Source organism: Kogia breviceps, chromosome 15, assembly GCF_026419965.1.
Source record: "Kogia breviceps isolate mKogBre1 chromosome 15, mKogBre1 haplotype 1, whole genome shotgun sequence".
Lineage (NCBI taxonomy): Eukaryota > Metazoa > Chordata > Mammalia > Artiodactyla > Physeteridae > Kogia > Kogia breviceps.
In genome coordinates, this window is record NC_081324.1 from 20,621,044 (window position 1) to 20,642,662 (window position 21,619).

The window sequence follows — 21,619 nt, forward strand, 5'->3', positions numbered from 1 at the left end:
CCTGACGATGCAGGGGACACGGGTTCGTGCCCCGGTCCGGGAGGATCCCACGTGCCGCGGAGCAGCTGGGCCCGTGAGCCATGGCCGCTGAGCCTGCGCGTCCGGAGCCTGTGCCCCGCAACGGGAGAGGCCACAACAGTGAGAGGCTTGCATACCGCAAAAAAAAAAAAAAAATACTCCGTGAGTAGAAAGAGAAATTCACACTTTTGTGATGTCACATCTGTTTCTGGTTGATAACAACAACAAAAATAAATATTCTTCACAATGAAAACATTGAAAGAATTTTCAAAATGTGTTAATCTTCATTAAACCGATATTGTAGATAAGGGTTCTCAAAATTTTTCAAAATTGGTGCCAGTTTGTTTAATAATCCTTCCTGAAAGTGACTTTCCAAATCAAATGAAAATGTTTTGAAGGAAAATGTTGCTTAAAAATGAAATCCCCGATGTGGAGAAAAGGGAACCCTCCTGCATTGTTGGTGGGAATGTAAATTGGTGCAGCCACTATGGAGAACAATAAGGAGGTTCCTCAAAACACTAGTTGTCATATGATCCAGCAATCTCACTCCTGGGCATACATCCAGACAAAAGTATAATTCAAAAAGATACACGCACCCCTGTGTTTACAGCAGCACTATTCACAACAGCCAAGGCATGGAAAACAACCTAAATTTCCATGGCCAGATGAATGGATAAAGATGTACATATATATATATAATAGAATACTACTCAGCCGTAAAGTAGAATGAAATAATGCCATTGCAGCAACATGGATGGGCCTAGTGATTGTCATACTAAGTGAAGTAAGTCAAACAGATAAAGACGAATATCATATGATATCACTTATATGTAGAATCTAAAATATGACACAAATGAACTTATCTAGAAAACAGAAACAGACTCACAGACATAGAGAACAGATTTCTGGTTGCCACGTGGGAGGGATGGATTGGGAGTTTGGGATTAGCAGATGCAAACTATGATATATGGAATGGATAAACAACAAGTCCTGCTGTATAGTACAGGGGACTATATTCAATATCCTATGATAAACCATAATGGAAAAAATATGAAAAATAATGTATATATATGTATAACTGAATCACTTTGCTCTGTAGCAGAAATTAACACAGTGTAAATCAACTATACTTCAATAAAATAAATTTTAAAAAATAAAATAAAATCCCTGAAATGGACAGGTTCACAAAATGTGCATTAATAAACAGCTATCTTTATAATGGAGGCCTATTCATCAAATGTTTCAGCTACACATACTGTATATAATGCTACATTATTATAGAAAACAACAAATAAAACCTATATAATTTTATCTTCTAGCTATAAGAAAACGTGCCTTCTTTAGTATTGTATTCACTATTCTGATTCTCTTTTCTTTCCATGTAAATTTTAGAATCAGCTTATTGATATACAAAAAATGATGGGATTTTGTCTTTATCTTAAAATATTAATAGTTCAGGCATCACTGGGCTCAGTGCCAGGAAAGCAGCATCTGCTATTTTTAGACAGAGCATATATATTCTAGATTACTTCAATCTCAACCTGGTCCATTTCAGTTACATTTATTATCTTTGCTCCTCCATAGACATTGGAACCTGATCATATGCGTCACCCTGATCATACATATGGAAATGTCAGCTTTTGGCAGAGAAATCTGGTTCCATTTCTCCAAAGATATTTCTCTGTAATTATCCAATCTAATAAATTCTAGTATTATGGAAGTTCCCCCCAAAAGCTAATGGAAATGGTCTTTAATAGTAAATAGTTCATATGTTTCACAACATTATGACAGATTCAATATATGATCACAAATTGTTTGAGCTCCTTCAGTCCAGAGTTGAGGGTCCACTTCCCTATGATTTAAATCTGGCCTGGCCCCGTGTCTTGCTTTGACCAATAGATTGTGTTGGGAATTGTACAGATGAGTTCTGGACACAAGGCTTCAAGAGGCCATACAAGTTTCTGCCATGGTTCTTTATGAAACGACCATGTTGGTCTAGCCAACTGGAGGATGAGAAGGCACATGGAGGATGACTGAGTTTCCCAGCTAAAACCAACACCAACTAACAGACATGTGAGTGAGGCCGTCTTAACACTCCCACCTCGGTCAAATATGCCTGAGTGAAGCAAAGTAAAACCAGCAGAGGAACAGCTGAGATAAACTGCAGAACTATAAGAGATAAAAATTTAAGTCACTACATTTTGGAGTGGTTTGTTATACAGCAATAGATAACTGAAATATACACATGAATGGAAACAAAACAAATCCATCCCAGCTATTTAAAATATTTAAAATACCAAGTAACCTTTTTGGTTCTTGTTATTTTTAGTTTGATTTTTGGTTTCTGTTTTTTGTTTGTTTGTTTGTTTTCCCACTATTAGGGTGATTTTGGCTATTTAAAGAAAGATGATTAATCTTGATGTATCCCTTATTTTTCTCCATTAAAATGTGTTTTTTTTTTTTTAGAAGAACGTCAAGAAAATGTATTTAAGTTTTAAAATGGAGAGGACAGAGATACTATTGCCTAGGTTACATTTGTATGATAAAATTGTGGGTAGTTTTTATTTCCATCTTTGGATTTTTCTGTGTTTTCTAAATTTTTTTAATAAGAACATATATTTTTTTAGAGTAAAGAGTTATTTTAAACTCTGGTGTTGCAAAGTGGATGGAAATTATACAAGAAACAAAGAAATTATAAAAGCTAATGACTAAAACACAAGGCAAATATTAAAGAGCAAATGAAAATTCTCCCTCCAGGCTCCATAATAATATAGATGAAAAAGTCCTGGGGGCAGTGAATTTAAGATTCTAGGTCATGACTTTTGTTGACTTAATTGATTTTAATTGAACCATGATGGAATTAGTAATTATTCATAAAAATAATTTTTGTTCTTGTTACATGGCCACTGATTATTCAGAACCAAATGGAGTTACTCAGCTAATATGAATATGAAAAAAAAATCCAGTAAAATAATAAACATGATGTCATCAAGGAAATGGCATATAATACCAGTCTGAAATGTTCTATTTCATAAATTTGTGATAGGTACACAAATGGTCATTTTATTTTTATTCTTCAAACTGACATATGCTGCATACACTTTTATGCATGTGTAATATGTTTTACAATTAAAAGATGGGAGGGATATGCAAGGGTGGATTCTAGAAAACATATTTGGCAATAGCTTTAAAATCAAACCAGAGTGTAAATTTTTATACTAAAAATTTCAAAAGCAGACCTCTTTCATATGATGCTCAAGGAAGTGAATGCACACAATGTCACAACTATGTTTTCTAAATGGATTATAAGCCGTCATGATTTGCTTGCACTAAAACCCAGTTTAGCTTTTTCCTGTTGGGAGGTAAATGTTAGCCTGATTCTCTGATCTGATCTCACTGTCATGCTAGTAGAGGTACAGCTAATCCTCCTCACAGACGAAGAGGGTGGTACATAAATAAAGAGAAAGCGGTCATTACAGTGATGCAGATCTTTGACATACACAGATCGCATTAAATTCTAGCAACACCTTATGGCAACATGCTGCTTTTACTTATGCTTTTCTTTCTTTTTTCGTTCCTCCTTTTCTCCTTTCCGCCTTTCCTCCTTCCTTCCTAACTTTTTAAATAGTAAATTTGGCCTACTTTGGCTTAATCCATTATCTGAGTTAGAGAGGACTGATCTACAATCATTAGGAAAATAAATAATAAACAGTGGATCTCAACCTGTTTGGTCTCAGAAACCATTTGTAGTCTTACAAATTATTGAGGCACCCAAAAGCTTTTGTTTATGTCGGTTATAGCTATAAATAGTTACCATATTAAAAATCAAAACAGATTAAAATATTTTTATTAAATATTCACATCTCACCAAAAATAGTATTTAAAAAAATAACTATACTTTCCAAAAAAAAAATTATTAGTAGTACCTTTTATTTCTGTACATTTTTAATGTGTCTTAAAGGAAAATAACTAGATTGTATCACTTTCTGCATTCACTTTGTTTTGATATGCTGATTTGGATGAATTACATGAAAATAATCTGACCTCAAATAGATATGTAGTTGGAAAAGGGAGGTGTATTTTTAATAGCCTTTTCAGAGAATTGTAGATTTTATCAAGACTGCACCAAAACTCAATAAGTAGTTACCTGACACCATATCAATAAACATTTTGTGTTATGTTATATAAAAATCCATTGGTCTGGGACTTCCCTGGTGGCGCAGTGGTTGAGAGTCTGCCTGCCAATGCAGGGGAAACGGGTTCGGGCCCTGGTCTGGGAAGATCCCACGTGCCGCAGAGCAACTAGGCCCGTGAGCCACAACTACTGAGCCTGCGCGTCCGGAGCCTGTGCTCCGCAACGGGAGAGGCCACAACAGTGAGAGGCCCGCGTACCACAAAAAAAAAAAAAAAAAAAAAAAAACCAGATGAAATACAGTTTATTCCTTTAAAAATAATGAGGGGGGCTTCCCTGGTGGTGCAGTGATTGAGAGTCCTCCTGCCGATGCAGGGGACACGGGTTCGTGCCCGGATCCGGGAGGATCCCACATGCTTCGGAGCGGCTGGGCCCGTGAGCCATGGCCGCTGAGCCTGCGCGTCCGGAGCCTGTGCTCCGCAACGGGAGAGGCCGGCGCCCCGCGATGAAGAGTGGCCCCCACTTGCCACAACTAGAGAAAGACCTTGCACAGAAACAAAGACCCAACACAGCCAAAAGTAAATAAATAAATAATAAAAATAAAGGAATTCCCTTTAAAAAAATAATTTAAAAAAAAATCCACTGATCTATCTTGCATTTTGAAAATATTTTTTGCCCATGCTTGATTTAGTCACATCAATCAATGGTCATTTGGAATGGTGCACTGAATGGGACATATCTTCCAGATGTTGACACATTTCATTATACAGTATCACAAAATCTCATTTGTTACTATCACCACCAATCCCATCAGAAAGGCCTTTTAATATTGCAAAGCTGTCAAGATCCCCCTGGCAGATACAAGATTTCCAAATTTCTAATTTTGTCTTAAAAGCATGAACTTCATCCTTGGGAGCAAATACTATTTTCCTTGCACTGACTGACTCACTTCGTTCATTTTTGAGAAAATGTCTAACTAGTACTCAAGTCTGAATAGCTACAGTTTTCCTGCTGATTGTCCTTTCAAGTAAAAATGATGTCCTCCACCAAAAAAAAAGTAGCTAATTCATCTTGAAACTCAAATGATCACGGAAGCATTTAGCCCTCAGAAAACACTGTACTTTGATATCCTTGATGTATATTTCCCATTTTGACATGCACAATATTACAAAGATATGTATTTAAGAATCAATATTCAATAAAATTAATAATTTTTACTGCTTCATCAAAGACATTCTTAGGTCACCATAGTGAAAAAATATCCCCCAAACACATTAGGATTATTGTTAAAATAGGTTTGACCTCACAGATCCCCTGAAATTATCTCGAAAAATGCTAGGAGTTCATAGACCATACTTTGAAGAACTGATATAGCCACAGTCTCAATAAATTAAGCAGTTTTCTGAGGCATTCAAGAAGCCCATTTCCTTTCAACATGGGAATAATTTTGCATCGTTCAAGTAGAAGTAGAAATTGATAAATTAAATATACCTTTTCTCCTCCTTTTCCTCCTCCTCCTCACCAATCATCATTATTATTTTGCAGTTAGGAAAGCAGTGCAAAACTTAAATAGTTCCCATCACTCTCTTTCAGCAATAGACCATTGCAAGTTAAAAAGCATCTTGGATCAATAAACTGACACATTTAACCTACACTTCAGAATTCAGAAGGAAGAACTGAACTATCCTCAGGGCCCATGCACTAAAGAGACATGGAGCAAGTGCACTAGTGAAAGTGGAGAGAATATTTTCCATTTAAAGACATTTCCTCACCCCACCTCCCCACGCCCCCCAAAAAAGGTTTTGTTAGACCTTACACTGGCCAAATTTACTGAATCTGTGAGGCCAGCTCAAAGCTAGATTTGACTCAGCATTCACAGGTTTTCCCAAATGCCTCGGGGCCACATAATTTTGTCTTCCTTCATGATCCATGACCAGGTTGAATATATAAATTATGCAACTTGGGATATGTTTCAGAATGAAAGGTAACTCTCCTTATAATTATTCTAGGACATCAAGTGTGACCAGGACTATCTTGTGCAAACTGGAAGGCATTCTTACCCTGCAATGACTTTTTTTTTTTTTTTTTTTTTAATGGGGCCATTTTCCTAAACTATTGTTTAGGAACATCAACACTAAACTTAACATGGCAGAATCCAAAGAATAACTGAGGCATAGAGAAATTTAATGATGGACCATTGGCATCTGTGTCAGCAAGAAAAAAAAATACTGGTTTTTACAACTTAATGACTGTCCTCCTCAACATAACTAGTATTTGCTTTTAATTTTTATGCTTTCTGAATGCAAAACCTTTTTCCCTCATTGAATGCTGTTGTTTTTTTCTTTATTAAATTCCTGCCTCAGTGGAATATCAAACACTTTTCCAATTGGAAATAAAAGGGCACTGCAGGCTACAATGGGATATTCTCTTTGATTTCTTTCCAGGCATAAGAGTTACAAATTAATTTAACTTCACAGAGCCTCTGTCTGTATCCTCAGTTTCAAGCTAACCTACTGTCCACCTGCTGGCTGCTTAGCCATCCCCCATCAAGTTCTGTTTTAGGAAATTCAGCAGGTACCATGTGTTTTCAAACATAAGTAGGTACCCTAATATGTGCTCTGAGCCAAAAATTCCAGGAAACGCCTTCTAACTCTTTTAGAGTGTCTTTCATTAAAAACCAGCCTAATCCACACGGATCACAGGAATCTAAATTTATTTAATAAAAAACAAAATTTCCATCTGGCCGAAAGCCAAGGAGCTTTGAACAGAGAGGAAGAAGGGAGCCATTTCTCAGAAGCTCTAGGATTCTATTACTTTCCTTCCTTGTTTACACCAATTCAGTGCTAAAAATGGCATTCCCTGTCTGTAAATACTCCTACATCTGTTCATATTTCCTCTTTCCTTCTCCATGTACACACACATACTGCTATTTGTAGTTAGAGTTTGGAAGAAGAAAGGGAGTGTCTATTCCTATCATTGGCATGTGGTTATATCCCTTCTGTCTCACAGGCAAATTTTGAGTCTATCAGTTTCATTTTACAACAGATATGAAGGAAGTGATTTTTCTTTTACAGAATGATTTTTTTTTTAAATTTTACAGCTGACAGTAGAATCCCAGAAAACAAATGTTGCCATTATGCTGTGTCAAAGTTAGTTTAGGGAACCTAGAAATCTTCATAATTTATATAAATGCATAAAGCAGCACTTATAACTTTCCAGAAAAGTAATGGATTTGTTATTCTCTCATTTTTGATAAAGAACCAAAAGTATTCAAAATATTTCCTATTTGGCCAATGTTGAATAAATGAAGTTGTGCCCATAACTCTTGAATAAATGTCTTCTTTAATGCTCGAGGAATAAACTGATGTCCAATAGAACCAAAGAAGAAAGTTCTACCAGTTTTTTCATTAATTTTTGTGACTTTTGCACTCATAGGTTACGGGTTTTGCTTCCACACACCCCTGGAGAAACCTCTTTTTTGTATATGAAATAGGGAAAGGCTACCTGACCCTTCAGTCACCCACCCGGGGCTGCTTAATGTCATATTCCTAGTAAATGCAGAACTGACCATATGTCAGCCCAGTAGACTCAGGAAAAGACAAGCTCTCTCCTTTTCAAGAAATGTTTATTCCTCCTTGTGGAGGGCAATCTCAAGCATATTGTTTTTGCTTTTAACCTTACGTGAAATAGCAAATTTCATTTAGGGAATGAAATTTAAGATTAGATAGTATAATCAATATCTAAGCTCACTGAAGGTCAAGGAAGAACATAGAGAAACTAGTGGATTTGGTGAAGGAGAGATCACTGGTGACATCAGAATGATAGACTTGGCAAGAAAAATGTCATAGATCTCCCAGTATTCCAAGTACTTTCAACTTGGAATCCTGGACCTTGTTGATCACCCCCAAAATAGCACTGGGAGATGAAGATTTATTCTTAGCAAATTCAAAAAGCAAACAAACGCTGTCTACGTGTTGTCTTACATATCCACAGTAAGTCAGCTTAGATTTGCTAACATATGAGACTTTGTTGCATTTAAATGGGATTCCTTCAACTCTGTGTGAAACACTGGTTATCTCAGTTATCTTGCATTGGCTAAAAGACCTAACTTACAATAACTAATTCATATAATATAACATGCTTGTCCATTGGTTTCTGTGCTCTGCCCAGCTCGGGTTCCCCAAAAAGGCTGGATAAAGTTATCATATGAGGGGAGGGGGGCGATTCATGACATGGAACTTGGTCAGTTCACTGCCTGGGCAGTCAGTTTATACAATAAAAAGTATCAAATCTTCTTTTGTTTTGCTTTCTATGACAATATAAACTGACTTTAATTTTTTTTTTTAATATAAATGTAAAAGTCTATTTTATGAGATTGATTTTTGACCTTTAATTGTATTTCAGCATGGCCTCATGGTTTTGAAAAATTAGAATTTGTCTAGCAAACTTCTACTCTTAAACATTACAATTATAAAGACAGAGTTGTGGATGAATGTGGATAAAATAATAAAAGAGATCCTTGGTAATGAGATTTGGAATGGTTGATCTAGTCCAACTTCTAAACAGCTAAGGAAACTAAGGATTTTAGAGGATTAAAAGAATTGGCAATGACTAACAAAGATAAGATATTGAGAAGTCTTATTTATTGGCTAACTCTTATTTCTAAGCCAGTGTCTGTTGCGATATTTCATATAGCCAAAGAAATGATGTTGACAGAGAGGTAAGGGTGAAAATCATGTATCAGTTGAGTTACTAGAGAGGGAATAGTTGCAGGATACTCTGACTTCTAACAGATGTGAAAAGGAAATGAAGAAAATAAAGAGTACTATGGATAAATAGCACAAAACATGTAATTAACTACCACTAGGTAAATGAATACTTTGATATCCAGAATCAAAGTCAGGTAACTTAATAAAAGAAAAATAATCTTGATATGAGAATCAAAATCTTTAAAAGTGGAATTTCTAAGATGCCAAAGTAATTATGATAGTGACTAAGCACTTAGCAATTCTAGGCATTATACGTGGCCCAAAAAATTGCAGCCTCATAACCACCCTATGAAATTGTATGAAATTACTCAAGGTCAATAAATTAAGACTTAGATTAAGTAATTTGCTCTAATTACACAACTTGCAAGTGGTGAAATTGAGATTTGTACTTTTGTATCAGACTCCGTGCTTTTTACACTTTTATCATAATAATAGTTCAAACTGGGAATTTTAAATATTAATTAATTGATCAATATGAACCAAATCCATGGAAATGATAGATGATAGTCCACATGCTAACCCCTTCATGCAATCTGGATTACATCTAATATAATATTTATTAGGAAACACAAACTTCACATGGTTTAAAGGTAATATGGTCTGTTACTTATTCTTTTCTAAGTACAGATAAGAGAGAAGCAGAAGAAATCATTTTATCCAACTTGGGTCTATGAAAGACCAAGTGTGTCCTGTTTATAGCATGGCATAGGAAATAGTTTTAGTCAAAACTAGCCTAAAGAAGGAAAGCAAACTATGAGAAAATCCTTCAAAGCAGGGAAAAACAATACAAATTAAGTACAATACAAAACTATCAGGTAATACATTGATGTGATTTGCTCTTCACTTCCCTGTTTCTGTTTTTCTGAGTGTGTTTTATGCCATTGAATCCATTGTTCAAAAACCTTTAAGGATCACGAATAAAGTGAATAGAATCAAGTCTAAATTCCTAGACATGGGACTCAAGGTTCTCCATAAGGCAGGTTCAGCTTCTAACTCCAGATTGATCACCTGCTAGTTATCTCCTGATAACCTACAAAAGTAATCTCTCTAAAGACTTTGCAAATTTTCTACCTAGAATTGATGTATCCCTTGTCTGTGTTGATTTGGAACTAGGAATATTTACCTAAATTTACCATTCCCTGCCTTATATTAGTCATATGGCTATGAATTAACTGTCTGGCTCGATGGTAAATTTCAAAACAAAGAATGTGTCTTCTTTGTTTTCCTCTACAGATTATTATTCTGTAGAAATTATACTAATAAATGGTAGGAAAGTGTAATTAGCTTTGAAATATAAGGAATATTTAGTCAAACTAAAAAGTTTAATGCATCCATTGGTTAATAATAAATTCTTAGAGATGAACATATTCTGAAACTCCTTTAAAACCAAAAAACACAGTTTTCCTTTTAAATAATATGCCTTTGGGGATGGTTTCCATTAAAATTTATTCCAATAAAAAATAAATATTATAGAGAAAAATCATTCAAAATATATCTTAGTCCAACTGATTCCATTAAAAGCCAATGTCTCTAATTACACAGATATTTAGTTCATGTCTATCCAGGATCCAGAATCATCTAATTATAGTTAAATGAATGAACAACAGATTGAATTACCAATTGATCAATTCAATTAGGCCATTAAGAAAACTGAAATCAGAGTTCCAGTGTATGGGCCAGTTATTTTAGTCAACCTAGTGCCCAAAGCAGATTTATAATTCATCAATTCAGTCTACTGTTTGGCACTCAGACATGATGAGATCTGAATGACGTGGACCTGACGAACACTACGGCTGTTTCAATCCCTGCTGCATTCTCCATCACAGACAATGAGACATTTTAAACCATCTCAACTCTGTTTTGTTATCAATATTTCAAAAAAAAATCCTTCACAATAATTTAATAGTAACTTACTCTGTTAAAAATATACAATTCCCCATAATTTTGTCTTCAAACATTAATCAACAAATTAGTTACCAATTTTTCTACCTTTTAATGAAACAAATAATTATTCATTTAATCTTGAAAATATACAATGTTGTGAGAAAAATCTCTTTAAAAAATTTGTAATTTAATTTGAGCACAATAACACCACTACCCTGCTCCTAATATCAGGAAAAGTGCCGCTAGCTTCGTCTGAGTGTGGACTCCATCCCCTCCCTCTTGAGGCACATCTGATATGTCTCCAAGACCTGTCCTTAATATCTCCCCACCCATCTTCATTTCTGAATCCTTTCTGATATCACTTTAGTAGCAGCTTTTGATCATTTCTCTCCAGAATTAATGCTGTACATTCTACCGTATCTTTCTTCCTTCAGTTTATCGTCCTTGCTTCCAATTTCTCCTCCTTCAACACTTCCTATGCCCTGTGACTCAGTTAAACAGAATGCGTGCAGTTCCTCTGAATGCACACAGTTCCTCTGAAAAGCTTTTATCTCTATTTTCTCTGTGTTTGGCTGATGTGGTTCCTTCCTCCTGATGTAGTCTTTTCTTGGCCTAACTACTATTTGTTCTTCGAGACTGGCACATTGCTTTTCTCTTATGTAAGGGGATGGCACTCTGTATTTCTTCTTTCAAAGAACGGTCTACTTGCTTTATCTACTTCACCCACTAGACAACCGTTTGCGGGAGCATTACCTTTCAACTTTGTACTCCTAGTAACCTGTGTGATGACAGGTACGTAAGATTCACTCAAAAGCTTGTTGAGTAAAGTATTTATGTAGTGAATAAACTGCAGCTGCTTGATGGAAGACAGCATTTCAACTATTGAAAGGATTTCAAAGAATTTCAACTATTTGATTCTTAAAATCTGAATTTAATAAATCTCTGTTACTTGGTGCTATTAGACACCTGATACATAAAAGTGGCAACCTGAAATGTATTCTACATAAACTTGAATAAGGGCATCAAATTACATATTATTTAGAAATGGATAACACTCCACACATATGCACACAAATGAAAATACTCTATGAACTGTGGTAAAAACAAGTGTTGAACAGAGTTGCAGAACTTCAAATCGGCATTTATGTTTCGAACTAAAGGGAAAATAGGTAAGTTCATCAGTCAACATGATATTTAAATGGCCATGGAAGAATGTATTTTTTTTAAAGAGTGGTAACCATATACGTACCACTTTAATGCTTCTAAGTCATGTTAATAACATGATGGATTTCTGTTTTAACTGTGTCTACCTTACCCTATTAAATACATGTTACAATAGGGAAAGGGCAATATACCTGTGCAATTATGACTTCCTCAAACTGGTACTTATAGAAAGTGGAAATTGATTCAGAAAGGATTAGCACGATTTGAAAAATGAGGAAACGCTAAATGGCAACTAAAAGAAGCTGGGATTGAGCATTTATTCATTCATTTACTCATTCTCTCACTCAATTTTGTACTTGTTGTGGTACTTGTAGTGGATTTGTGAATTTGACCTCTAAACCAGTTGGCAAACTGGGATAAATGGGACAAATGTGGTCTTCCAGCAGGTCCTTTATGTGGTCAACAATATACAATACAGGATTAATCAAGTATGCTAATAACGTGTGTGTGTTTATTACCTTAGCTCATACCTTCTTTGTGAAGTTTATATTTGAACTCACAGAACTTTGAGAAAAATTCTCATTAGATGTAGTGATTTCAAAAAAAAAAATGAGTTTTCATTCAGGTAAGTAATACCCACACACCTCCAAAGTACAACAACATATTCTTGATTTTAGCCAAATTAACAATATGAAATTTGGCTTTAAATAAATCTCCATGGATTACAATGCCAATGTGTCTTGCAAGGTGAAGAAACGAATGTAAATGGTGATTTGATGATTATATCTCTGTGTCTTTCAAATGTTTCCATTTCATATTTAATATTTAATTAGTCCAAATTTATCCCTTAATACCACTGGAAAACAGACTTTTCGGTCATATTAAGAGAGTCAAACATATTCTTGCCAATTTTCTATGTGGCTTACCTGGGCTTCGCATCTGATTGACTCAGATGCATTATTAAGGGTATGTGAATATACATATTTAAAATTTTTGTGTATCCAATGGATGTGTAAATAAATGCATGTACGTGTTGGGAATAAATGCTGCATTTGCATCTGTCACTGCCTAGAGGATGGAAGGCAACAGTGTCACTGATGGTTATTGACACATTTAAGTCAGTATCCCTGTGACTAACAGAAGAGAGAATCCACAAAAGGGTTGCAAGTGGTTTTAGAGATGTCCTAATTAAGGTCTCTGGAAACTTTCAATCATATTGCCAGTCTGCATTTGGAATGACTTGGGGATGTTACCCTCTACCTAGCGGAAGGACTTGTGATCACTACATACAAGATGTGGAGACAAGAGCCAACGCCAGTGCGTTGACAGCGAGTCTGTTACAATTACTCAAGTGTTGCCTTCTTTGTGATTCTCACAAATGAGTCTAAATAAACCCTACAAGTAAAATTAAATGAGAAAGTATTGATAGATATTACATAGATATAAGATAGTAGCAGTTATTGGAAGAGATCTTAGAAACTATCCATTCTAACCTCTGATTATTTAGGAGAGAAAAATGAGGCCAGAGTCTTAGAGATTTTCCAGGGAAGAGAAAGGGAGATAACAGATGGAGAAAAACATTTTCTTTATCGTAATATCAATCACACTTTATTGTAATTACTCGTATGTCCATGTTCACCCAGAATTCTATATAAGCCAGGCTCTGTGTCAGTCTTAGTCATTGCTGTATCCCTAGTACTTAGCACAATGCTTCTCAGAAATGAGTGTATGAATAGATAAGCAAATGAATGTTCAATATTAAGCTGTGGAAGACTCTTAACCTTGCTAAGCCTCACCTTCATCCTCTGAAAAAGGAGGTAACAATAACTACCTCTTAGACTATTACCAGAGGAAAATCAAATAACATTAAAATGTTTAGCAATGGGGCTTCCCTGGTGGCACAGTGGTTGAGAGTCCACCTGCCAATGCAGGGGATACGGGTTCGTGCCCCGGTCCGGGAAGATCCCACGTGCCGCGGAGCTGCTGGGCCCATGGGCCATGGCCGCTGGGCCTGTGCGTCTGGAGCCTGTGCTCCGCAACGGGAGAGGCCACGGCAGTGAGAGGCCCGCGTAGCACAAAACAAACAAACAAACAAAAAAAAATGTTTAGCAATGGGCTTTGCACAAAACAGCACTCATTAACTATTAATGGAATGAGTGAGTGAATGAAGGCAAACAAATGTAAGGAAAATACCTGTTTCTGTTGTACCAGAAAGTTCAACTACTAACCATGGAAAGGTAAGAAAAGCTTTTGGCATACCCTGATCTAATGGTTCATTTAGAAAGGAAGAAAAAAATATAAAACTAAACCCAAAACACAATACAGAACTTAAAGACAACTGCTAAATACGTGTTAAAGGAAAAATTGCTCAAACAACTCTAGAAAAGATAATTCTGAAGAGAATAAAGAACACTAATCTTATCAGCAATACCTGATAAGATTCTGACTTCGGCTTCATTTCCTGTTCTTGAGCTGGCTGGATTCCGGGCTAAGCATCGATAGATTCCAATGTCTCCCAGTTGAAGTCTACTGATTTGCAAGGCTCCAGAGGGCAAGACCACCACGCGGGAGTCGCCCGGGATGGGAGTCAGGTCTTGTTGGTTTTTCTGCCAGTGTATTGTTGGCATCGGCTCGCCAATGACTTCACACTTGAGTAGCACTGTGTCACCCATGAAGGCAGTGACAGATTCTGTCTGGGAGAGGAACCTCAGTGGTCCTAGGAGAAACACAAAGAACAAAGGGTCAATCTTTCAGAGGAGGCACAATAGTCACCAAATAAAAAATCACACCTGTATTCCTTCTAGAAAATTCTATTCTACAAAGCATCTTCTCAAAATACATCTCGCTTGCTCTTCACATTTTACCACAATATGTCTGGTCCAACAGTAGTTTCCATGACTAAAAAAATGATAAAGATGTTGCCATTAACCTCTAGAAGCTGTTTTGTTCTTATTGGGTAATACAACAGCCTTATAAAACAAACAAAGCAGGCAAGATCATCCTAATTTTATACATGAGGGAACTGAGGTTCAGAGAAGTGAAATTCCACATACATTCACACAGTTACTACAATGTAATCCTGCCAAGGGGACCTGGTTCTTCCAAATTCTCATCCTATGCTCTTACTGCTAGCCAACTTTGGACAAAGGACTATGAAGTTATGGGGATTTATGAAGGACTGGCCATATGACATAACCTGGCACAGTTTCAAGAAAGATGAGTCGTATTAACCACCAATTACAGTAAAAAAGAACAATCTTTCATGGGCTGACTCCTTAAGGTAAATGATCATCAGTATTTGCCAGTTATAGCTGTGGTGAAATGAAAAAATGCTTAAGTTGGAATTAGACTAGTTTGTGTTTCCAGTCTGGCTGGGCCACCTACTCTGTGTGAGTCCTCTGGTAACTTGTTTCATTTCTTTGGGCTATAAAATGGGATAGTAGTGAATTCAACAAATACAACTACTATGATGTTCATTTGAAATAACATGTAAAAAAGATGCATCCATATGGATGATTAAGCAAAGGTAGGGGAAAATGAAAAGACAAAAAAATAAACTGGCTATCACTGAGCATGAAGGATGGTGAGAGAGAAGCCTCCTCAATCATGATGCTGTATATGAGAAGAGTAGAAGATATTTGGAGCCTGCCCTCTTGAACGCCCCTTTATGAACAGATGGATATCTGTGACCCTAGTTCTTTGACTGTGAAAACATTTTTTGTGATTACAAACAAACATATTTGAATGAATTATGTCACCACTGATGGATCACTGGCAATTTTACTTTCTAGAGTTAATCCAATTAAACAATTTTAATTTCTTGATTTGCGTTCTATTCATCACAGTTATATTCTAATATTTTAATTTTACTGGAATTGGTTTCCCTGTTATGTGCATTTCACAATAAAATTTGATTCATTCATCAGTTGGGGTTTCATGTCAAGTTTTTCTGATCATATTTGCATTACTGTAATTTTTATTTTATAGATCTGTTATAAGTAGGTCAAAGTTTCCTAGGTCTCAGTTCAAATTTTGTCAAGAAGCTTTCTACCAATATTTAGTCAATAACAAATTCTAACGTGTTCAGTTTTAACTACTGTTAGGTTTATTTGGTGTCCATTAATTCTCACAAACCTAACTTTCCCTATAATCTGATAAAAATTTTGCTGGAGTGAAAAGGGAAAAGGCAAAATGACCTAGGTTAAAACATCATAATTTAATATGAGAGACAATCAGAAATGCTGTAGACAAGTCTCATACCCTAGGCTAAGGTAGCATTTCATGTCCTTTTCAGGGATTAGTCTTTTGAGCCACAGGGTAACTGAATTTATGAAAAAGGAAATTACATATTTTATCAGTATCACATATGGAATAGATTTAAGTTGCCAAAGATGGTCTACCACTCACTACCGCCACACTCATAAACAGACCTACAGACCTGGAGATGTGTCATCATGGTTTAGCAAGGACAATTAAATCTAGACCATAGAGAAATATGAATTTTGATGCATATGTTAATTTATCAATGGAAATATATCCTACACTTAGGTATTAAAATTACTCATCTGGAATCTAGATCCACGGAGCTATCCGTTTCAACAGTACAGATGTGTCTACAGTGGGAGAAAACCACATGCCTAATTTTATTCTTCTCATTTAGTTAATTGGAACTAATCTATAACTATGCTGGATCCACCACTGAACCAAGACCAAAAGGAATCCATTAACTTGTGCCCTAGCTCATTGTTCAAAGTCCAATTTCCAGGCTGTTTGTAGTGTATAATCTTACTGTATTCAAACTACTGATTGGCTTTGGTATGGATTGAAAGCATATATTTGAACAGAGAATGGTTTATACATACTACACAAGGTAAATCTGCAATGAGTAGTGTCCAGATGTTGTGACGGTTACATACGTCAAGATATTTTTCAAATACGTTTCTGACTTGTTTCCTTAATAGTTTTTTTCTTGGTCTTCACATCCCTAGGATTTTATTTTATAGTTAAGGAAACACCGTTGGGAGTAATTTATCCACACATACAAGTTATACATTTTACACAAAGGAGGTAAGAATAAAATATTTTTGATAAGTTGATAAAATATCTGGATACTTCTATATATTCAGATATATGGTCCTGTACAAGTTACATACACTGGATAAAATTCTAAATATATATTTTACATCTGAATGTCTGTGGTATTCACAAAATTCACCTAAAGAGTTCTACAGCATAGAATAAAACATAAAATGAAAGAGTAATTCAAATTGATACTCAACAGCTGGTTCCTTTATATAAACTTCATCTAGCTGGAAGAATCACAGATGAGGCATGAGATTATATATTAATATAATTGGGCTTAATGGAATTGGCTATTGTTCTACATGCTTATTCACTATGGTTATTTTAGATCTTAATAAACAGGGGGTTGGAATTACCTCTTACTTAAAATTTAATGATGCAATGTTTGAAAACTTCAAATAGTTGATTATTTGATATAGTGAGAAATTATAAACATGATTTGTAGCTTTTTCTTTGTGTCTCTACAAAGGAAACCCCAAGCATCAAAAAGAAATTCTAGGTTTACGAGGTTCTATATGGCTTGAATTAATGCTTCCAGTATTGTGCTGTCTTTGAGCACTCTCATCTCATGGTCGTGCAACAAACCAGCAACAGTATTAAAAGAAGTTGTTATAGTCTATCAACTTAGTACTATATTTTCAAGGCAGAGTATGAGCACCTACTTATGAACATTAAACTCACTGTAACTCATAAGAACGAAATACAGTATTTTCATGAGTCATTTAATGCTCTAATGCAATACAAAGATACAGGTATAATTTTAACTAGATCTTCATGAAAAATAGCTACCTGCTCATCAAGAGCCTGTTCATGGAAAAAGCCAGTTCAACTCATTAGATCACATTTGATAGACTGTAATCATAACACGAATGGTATTCCTATCACTACTCTTTTCTTACCTAAACCTATTCTAAACATAGTCAAAAGAGGAGCGTTTCTAAATCACCAAAGTTTTTTGTTTTCTTTCACTCAAGAAACTCTAACATTCCATTTTCTAATATTTTCTCATACCCTACATCCTGGTACCCAAGAATCTTATACAGTGTTCCTTCCAGGCTCATCTTCCACAACTCCTACAAAAGAATTCTTGGATTTATTGAACAAGTCTATACCTGGCTCCCTCTTGATTGTATTTCTCATGAAATTTCCTCTTAAGAAGTATACCTTCTCCCCTAACATCTACCTACCTATCAAATCTGTCATCATTCTTAAAGTACTGTCAAGAAAATCCTCTTTTCCTTAGTCTTACTTACCAGAAATCATCTCTTAATCTTTTGAATTTTTACAGAACTTATAACTTACAGAGAGAATGACATAGTTGACTGTATAAATAAAAGGCTGACAAGTGTTTATATGTTTGTATAGGTGTTTTTTCAGTCCACAGAATATATCAAATATTTACTGAGGTTCCATGTCTAAGTAGACTATTACAAGCATGAAAATTTTGATAACTGCATATGAGCATTGGTGTATAACTTTCTAACATACTCTGTAGCAGTTTACGATGGTGAATAACACACCTGGGTACCAGATTACCTGGGGGGGTCACTTCTCTGCTTCATCATTTAGCCAGACCTTGGCCTGTTTTTTTTTTTTTTTTTTTTTTTTTTTTTTTTTTTTTTTTACAGAATAGAGACGTTCAAGGCCACCATAAAACCATAAATAGTGACTGACCATCTCTATCCATTAAAAAGATGTCTTTTTCCCTTGGCATCAACCAACTGGGCTGAATTCTAGGATGGGGCTTTTGGTGATTTTAGGAACCAAGTGGAACCTTTCTCTTCTCCTTGGGAATGTCCCAGTTTCGGACAAGAACAGACAAGGGGGTTTTTTGTTTGTTTGTTTGTTTAATTGTTGCTCCTTGCCTCCATTTGATATCATTTGGTAAACAGAGAAATGGTACCAAAACAAAATGAAATGAAAAACCCAAAGAACAAACGGAAAACCCTAAATCAACCCTCAAGGTTGGTCTCAGGGTTTTACATATGACAAGAACCGTCAATTCAAGCCCCATACAATGTGATTCCTTGGAGAGCTGCTGGGTCTAGACCAATGACACAGGAGACCTGAGTTTTATCACTGACACTATTCTAAGCTCCTTTATTTATTTAACTCCTTTAATCCTAACAACAGCTCTTTAACTATTACTGTCTCCACTTTATAGATGGAACTGGAAAGGGAATGAAACTCATTCAAATGTTTACATTATGTATGATGGTTTAAAAAAAGGTTTTGTCCTGAATGATACTTCTTAAAATACCCTATTTCCCCAATATAAGTGAAAATGTCCCCAAAGGAGTTTTTTTTTTTTTTAATATATATAACAGTACTTTCTGACTCTTCAACCCCCGATTATCAGCACAATACTGGACAACTCTGTTTAGTAAGTATATTCTGCCCCAGATTGAATTTTTACAGACAAACTTCAGCCTGAAGTATTGTGTAATTGAAAATAGCATACAAACCTATGCTTGGTTGTTTCCATGGAGGCCTTTCATTATTAGCCTTGGGGAAAGTCTGTTTCCCAGAATGAATTATACTCAAGGTTCCTACCTTCACACCTAGCCTGGCCCAGGATTCTAAGACAGCTGGACTTGTTGGAAGTGTCTCATCCCAGCTAACTGACAGGTTTACACATTACTCGCACCTGTGTACATTAACAAAGACCAGCACCTATTACTGCAGGGTCAGTTCAGGAACCATGATAAGGAAAGAACATGTTGTTTTACATATGGAAAAATCAGGCACGCATATATGGGAACTCCATTTTATCCCCTGTCCTAGAAATGATAAACACAGACACTTTTAACTTAAATTTTATAAGCTACTAATAGTAAAAGTGCCTGGGCTTCAGCATCAGAAATTTTATTGATGTTAACTATCCTAATTACAGTTGTATAATAAGCATTAAATGTTGTTAGCAAGAGATATATAGCCATTATGAGAGTACCGAGGAGAAATGGGTCTCACCCTGTTTATTTCGATTTTTGGAAAGGATACTTCCTAATTCTCTAACACTAATTTTAACACTAAAAGCATTCATTTGGGTCACAAATCTAGCCTTGGCAAATTTAAGAAAATTGAAATCGTATCAAGTATCTTTTCCGACCACAACGCTATGAGACTAGATATCAATTATAGGAAAAGATCTGTAAAAAATACAAACACATGGAGGCTAAACAATACACTACTTAATAACGAAGTGATCACTGAAGAAATCAAAGAGGAAATCAAAAAATACTTAGAAACAAATGACAATGGAGACACAACGACCCAAAACCTATGGGATACAGCAAAAGCAGTTCTAAGAGGCAAGTTTATAGCAATACAATCATACCTTAAGAAACAGGAAACATCTCGAATAAACAACCTAACTTTGCACTTAAAGCAATTAGAGAAAGAAGAACAAAAAAACACCAAATTTAGCAGAAGGAAAGAAATCATAAAGATCAGATCAGAAATAAATGAAAAAGAAGTGAAGGAAACAATAGCAAAGATCAATAAAACTAAAAGCTGGTTTTTTGAGGAGATAAATAAAATTGATAAACCATTAGCCAGACTCATCAAGAATAAAAGGGAGAAGACTCAAATCAATAGAATTAGAAATGAAAAAGGAGATGTAACAACTGACACTGCAGAAATACAAAAGATTATTAGAGATTACTACAAGCAACTGTATGCCAATAAAATGGACAACCTGGAAGAAATGGACAAATTCTTAGAAATGCACAACCTGCCGAGACTGAACCAGGAAGAAATAGAAAATTTGAACAGACCAATCACAAGCACTGAAATTGAAACTGTGATTAAAAATCTTCCAGCAAACAAAAGCCCAGGACCAGATGGCTTCACAGGCGAATTCTATCAAACATTTAGAGAAGAGCTAACACCTATCCTTCTCAAACTCTTCCAACAGATAGCAGAGGGAGGAACACTCCCAAACTCATTCTATGAGGCCAACATCACCCTGATACCAAAACCAGACAAAGACGTCACAAAGAAAGAAAACTACAGGCCAATATCACTGATGAACATAGATGCAAAAATCCTCAACAAAATATTAGCAAACAGAATCCAACAGCACATTAAAAGGATCATACACCATGATCAAGTGGGGTTTATCCCAGGAATGCAAGGATTCTTCAATATACGCAAATCAATCAACGTGATACACTATATCAACAAACTGAAGGAGAAAAACCATATGATCATCTCAATAGATGCAGAGAAAGCTTTTGATAAAATTCAACACTCATTTATGATAAAAACCTTGCAGAAAGTAGGCATACAGGGAACTTTCCTCAACATAATAAAGGCCATATATGACAAACCCACAGCTAGCATCGTTCTCAATGGTGAAAAACTGAAACCATTTCCACTAAGATCAGGAACAAGACAAGGTTGCCCACTCTCACCACTCTTATTCAACATAGTTTGGAAGTTCTAGCCACAGCAATCAGAGAAGAAAAAGAAATAAAAGGAATCCAAATAGGAAAAGAAGAAGTAAAACTGTCACTGTTTGCAGATGACATGATACTATACATAGAGAATCCTAAGGATGCTACCAGAA

At 35.6% G+C, this 21,619-nt stretch overlaps 1 protein-coding gene across 3 annotated transcripts in view; it reads right to left on the reverse strand.

Moving 5' to 3' along the window:
* The window catches only part of DCC (DCC netrin 1 receptor), a 1,166,577-nt gene that overhangs the window by 636,614 nt on the left and 508,344 nt on the right, over positions 1-21,619 (reverse strand). For all 3 annotated transcript variants that reach the window (XM_067014926.1, XM_067014925.1, XM_067014924.1), the window contains exon 3: positions 14,399-14,683. In XM_067014926.1, coding sequence (XP_066871027.1) covers positions 14,399-14,683 — 285 coding nt within the window. The remainder of the gene's footprint in view (positions 1-14,398; positions 14,684-21,619) is intronic.